A 6,000-nucleotide genomic window follows, 5' to 3' on the forward strand; every position below is an offset into this window, starting at 1 on the left:
CTGTTCGTGGAATGTCATGTGATCGACGAATAGTGGTTTATAAATATAGCATATAACCTAGAATATTTTTGAATATTTTTCTAGATATAATTAATTTTTTAGATTTTATACTATTGAAAGTGTAATAATTTTAAATAGTTCTTAAAGATTGTATTATCTTTAATAGTTTTAAATAAACTTTTGAAGATTTATAATAAAAAATATTTGTGATGTTTTATGATAAATTATGATTTTTGGAAATTTATGTATATATAATAATTTAAAGTGTTTAGATATTATAATGAAATATTTTTAACATACGTACATGTTATAAGATGTTTGTGATAAATTATAATTTTTTATTTCAGTTGAATGTTTAGGAATGAAAATGTTTATAATGAAATATTTTTGATACTGCAGAAATTATAATTTTTATAATTTATATCTAATATTTTTTAATAGAAAATTTTAACAAAATTAAATAATTATTGTTTCAATAAATACGATGCATATAATTTCAAAAATAATTTTAATTTCTTTAATTTATCAATATTTCAAATAAATCTTTACCTGCATGATTCATAAAAATATTTTATTATCTTATCAACATAACATTTTTCGAAATAGAAAATCTAATCGTCAGATTGCAATAATAAATAAATAAAAATAAATTGGCAATAAACTTACTCTAGACTGAGATTTTCTATATCCTCCCAAAGATATTCCATACTGTCATTCGAATCCGAAAAAACATCCTTCAATACTTCTTCAAAATACATCTTCTCGTTTTTTCTGAAAATAAAAAATATAAAATTATAATATAAAATATAAAATATTTTCTTAAAATAAATGTTTTTTTCATAACAATTTATTCAATTTATTCGAGATAATGATATATATGATAAAAATGGCTCATTGTCGTGGCGGACTATTCATAAAACACAATGACAGGCTACCCTCCAAAGACTCTTATATAATACTCCTTTAGAGCTTAAACGAGTTTAATTGGCTCTAGCATTGTTTTTTTTTTTCGAGCGGATGAGTTAATGAAAGGGTTCACGCGAAAGCTGCATTCTTCAAGTATCAAAAACGAAAATAAAACGTGATATATAAAATTGCTGATAATTAAATGTTTCATGAAAATTCATTTGTAATATTTTCTAAAAGAAAGTAATCTAACACAACATCTATATTTATAAATCACACGAAGCATTTTTAAATCGCATTTAACGAACAAAATATCTACAAATATAAATTATAATTTTAAATTACATTATATTGATAATCATTAAAAAATAAAATAAACCATTTCTAGATGTGTACAAAATTTTACCAACTTCTTTAACTTCAAAAGATAAAAGACCTATTAATACTTTAAAAATAAACAGAAACGAAGACTTATATAAAAAAATATGATTCTCAAACAAGATTATATAACTGAATACATAATTCATAAAATTATAAAGAATTTATAAAATTCAATCTGATCTCGCAAAAATATTTATAATTCATTTTTCTACCAAGTAAATGATTTATCGTTGGAAATTACGATTCGTTGAAACTAAAATCCTTTACATAATACCACGAAACAATCATAAACATTGTTTTATTAATCGTAGTTCCAGAACGTGCAAGTTTCATCCATGAGTGCAAGTTGCAGCATGAATATATTATGTAGGTAAGGTTATGTGCGAGCCATTCGGCTCGGGTCACACGAAGACGAGGTCAGTGTAGCATAATGTCCTTGTGCCATATCGCGGTCCATATACTCATAGTGTGATTGGAATGAAACCATCGACTGTTTAGAAACGAAACTAGGTTTGACGCCAGGTCGACAAGACTTCGTCTTCTTGGATCGTCCGTTACCAGACGCCAAAAGCGATGGAACGATGAGAAAAAGGGGGCCAACAGCCTATAAGAAACATGAAGAGAGAGTGCATTCACGGTTACGACAAAGGCCGTTGCACTCAAATACATCGAGTTGTCGCGTTTCGACGAATTCAATTCTGAACGATTTTTCGTTCAGAGAGAATCGAGGAGAGAAAGAGCCATCTGAAATTCAAAGAAACGGAAGTAGAAAGTGGAAAACAAATTTAGAGAGATACATAAAAGTTATCGAATGATACAAGTAATTTTGGAACAAATAACGTTAATTTATTTTCAACTGAGGGATAAAAAAAGATAATACAAAGGAAATTTGCAAAATTTATAAAAAAGTATTTTAAAAAAGTAATAAAATTAAAAATCCAAATTTTCTATTTTTTTATAGATTCATCATAATAATTTCTAATTATTATAATTGTTATATTTTTTTTTTTGGACTTATGCAATATGCAATTTGTATTTAATATTTATATTATTTCCGTATATAATTTTATGAATGTTTCAGGTGAAATATAATAGATAACGAAACGTTGCAATCATAATTTACTTTAGATATTAGATATTAAATGTCGAACAACTAATCATATTTTATATCAATACAAAATGTGATAAACATATAATATTCGTTTAAAAACGAATTGCAAAAAAACAGTACAATTACAATTGATATTTCTTTTAATGATCTAATTGGAGAACAATCTTTTTAGAAAGAAATCGTTATCTGTGTCAATAATTCAATAACAAATTCGCTAATGCAATATAGAAGTAATTTTGTTCGATTACTGAATATGTACATCCAGCTTTCTACGACTTTATTCATTTTTTATTCTCGTAGATCACCATTATAATTGACTATGGATTGATAATTCTTAACTATCACATTAATCTTCATCATTTTTATATGATTGTCCAAAAAAAGCTAGTAAGCAAGTATATATAAAAACTTTAATAATCGTTTTCCTAAGAAACCTGTTAAATATATATTTGGAATTTAATTTCATATAATAAACTAATAATAAACTAAATATAATATATATTTATTGAAAATATTTCAATAATAATATTTTAACTGATTTTAAATTTACTTTATTACCTGTTTGATAATGAATAAGTTATTCACTTTACCAAGAAAGAAGTAAAAGTTGTTCAAGAAAATTTCTCAAAGGAAGTCAAATAAAACATCAATAAAATTACATTTACGATATACGAAGATTTCAACACTATGTCAAATCACAAACTAATCTAACGAGATCAATTCTTCGTACGTGGCGATTGATAAATTGGACATCGCGAAAAAGAGAAAGATCTCTCTTAGCTAGATGAATTCTTCGACAATTTGTAGCGCGGAAATGGTTTGAAATAAATTGTTTATCAGGGATCGTAAGTATTACTTACTCCTCGTTAAAGCTTGAAGATGACATTGCCGACGTCCGTTGTTAACAAACTACTTGTGCCGACACTGCGAAAAAACAGTCTCAACCCACGTATATAGACCAGAGTACTTCAGTTTCGCTTTGGACTATTACTAAGTTAACTAGTCACTTGGTGCATTTATACAATACTAACACTCGCTGATAAGAAGTCTTTTCATGATAATGAACTTCAAAGTTTATCTTGCATTTCTTAATATCTTAATTATTGTTAATACAAAAAAAAGAAATAATATTAAATTATTTCCTTATGAATATTGTTCATATGTATGACTTTTTTATTTTTATATTATTCTTTTTATTATTTTTTTTAGAGATTTCGAAGATTAATTTTTTTTTCATTATAATGATATATATTCTTGTCATTTTAATCAATAAAAAATGAATTTTGAATATCTATAATAAGATATTTGTTAATAGTTAATTACTTTGAAAAAGCCATTATAATTTAGAAGAGCTAAAAATTTAGATATTATTCTTTGTTTTCTGTTTAAAATATTTATTCTCTTCCTTTGGTATTTCAACATTTTTTAGGAATCTTATTTTCATTATTTGATAGTTAAATAATCTAAAAGTAAAAATATTGTCATTTTTTTATTAAGATTACTAATATTATTTAAAGCATTTTTTTTCTACGATTTAAAAATAAAAATAAATATTTAATTTTGTCTTACTTTTTCTTATTCAATTAAAATATTTCCTTTAAACTTCGATAGTTTGTAAGATAACCTCAATATAGCGGGAAAACGATCTTATCTTCAAGTTATTGTTGATTGAAAATTGATGCTTCTCATTTATTGTTTATATTTCATTTATTAAAGAAATTTCTATATGAATAATTTTATGATTTTGATTCACGATTTATTATTAATTGACACGAAATATTATTAATCATATCACTAACCGTACATATGGATGCGAAAAACATTATTCAAGAATCGAGATAAAAAATGTACAGCGATCGAGGCATCGTCACATGAAAACTGAATATATATACATATTAAATATGTTAGTTGAATGAAAAGTGGATCAGAACATCTAAATACTTGCGGTGGATGTTTGTCGTGACTTAGAAAGTATTAATCGTGAAATTGACCGACGTTTCCGTTTACGCGATGCCTTCGAGAAAACAAATTTATCATCGCTTGCTATATTGATAAATAAATCTATCGAAACATATAGATCTCGAAATTACATTTGTTAGAATTGGATAGAACTATTGAAAAAGTAATAATGCATTTTCGCATTCAAAATATAGATAATTAAAGGAATTATTAATTTTTATTATAATTTTATATGATTTATGATTGAACTTTTAGAATAATTTTTAAATTTACTACTTTAAATGATAGAAGGCATATTAAAATTTTTTACACAATCAATATTTTAAAATCGATTATTATATTTATTATTATAATAAATTACAAAAGAAACAAAAATTAAAAATAAAAATCAAAAAATTGTTAAATTATTGATTATTATATTTTAAAAATTTTTTATGGATATTTTTGCTAAATTCGACAAATAATTGCAGATTTTAAATAAATAAAAATATATCAAAATTTATAAATTCAATTAATAATCGTATCATTTTCTATGTACAAAATATTCCTAAAACGATAAATTTTAAAATTAATTTAAAAATAAATTATTCTTAAAATAAATTTGGTAAATGATAAATTATATTATAAATAAAAAATTCATGATTTATTATAATTATATATAATTGTTATAATATATAATAATTATATAAATATAATAAATATAAATATAATAAATATATAATAATTGTTATAAAGTTAATAAGTTTAATAAATAATAATACTATAAATCATTGTACAAGTATCATATAAATATATTATAATATATTATTCTATTAGTTTTCTATTCTAATTCTATTATATTATTTCATAATATATTATAAAATTAATAAAATATCAATAGAACATTGAAAATTATTTAATGTTCAATTTTAAAATAATCGTTTGAAGTCAACTGACAGCCATCTGATTGTTTTTTGATACATTAAACTTTGTTTTCCGAATGACAGTTACCGGGTGAGAAAAGATCATAGAACCTTAGTTTCGCTGTGTTCGCAATACTGTTTTGATATAGAAAGTTACTCGAGTTCGATTTTATGTATAATTTAAATTCATGTAGGAATTTCGTACTTAAAATTTGCACGTTTTATTCCTATTTTAAATACATTCATTCGCAAGTGTAGTAAAAATTTCGCATGTTTTATTCATAAATATCAGTATATTTCATCGATATTATGAACGGATGAAAAGCTCTTTTTATGCTATTTTACCTGCGAACGGTAAGTTATATGAATTCTATCATTATTGATTTATTTTTTAAATGTACGTATAATAAATAGATTAAAACTATAAAATTTGAATTAAATTTTTATAAATAATATTTAGAAATATAGAGAGTAAATTTTAAATATTTACTTGTATATTATTATTGTATATATATTAATTAAAATTCATTCAGATTCATTTATAATATTTAATATTTATTCAACATTTATAACTATAAAAATTATTAATTATTACAAATTAAATTATTATCAAAATCACTATTATATTAGAAAAGTTTAAAATATAATATAAATATAATATAAAAATCATTTTTCATGCCATAGTATTATGTACTTATCATCATATTATTATAATAAATTATATATATATATATATATATA

At 22.7% G+C, this 6,000-nt stretch overlaps 1 protein-coding gene across 2 annotated transcripts in view; it reads right to left on the reverse strand.

Moving 5' to 3' along the window:
• The window catches only part of LOC102671417 (probable pathogenesis-related protein CaO19.6200), a 71,375-nt gene extending 67,983 nt beyond the window's left edge, over positions 1-3,392 (reverse strand). The window contains exons 1-2 of one of the 2 annotated variants that reach the window (XM_031511164.1): positions 3,259-3,392; positions 667-771 (exon numbers count right to left, since the gene is read on the reverse strand). In XM_031511164.1, coding sequence (XP_031367024.1) covers positions 667-771; positions 3,259-3,284 — 131 coding nt within the window. In that variant the 5' untranslated portion in view covers positions 3,285-3,392. The remainder of the gene's footprint in view (positions 1-666; positions 772-3,258) is intronic. The other variant, XM_006617159.2, reaches the window with a different exon arrangement.
• Between the last annotated feature and the right edge of the window lie 2,608 nt (positions 3,393-6,000).

This window comes from Apis dorsata, unplaced genomic scaffold (genome assembly GCF_000469605.1).
Source record: "Apis dorsata unplaced genomic scaffold, Apis dorsata 1.3 scaffold_293, whole genome shotgun sequence".
NCBI classification, from domain to species: Eukaryota; Metazoa; Arthropoda; class Insecta; order Hymenoptera; family Apidae; genus Apis; species Apis dorsata.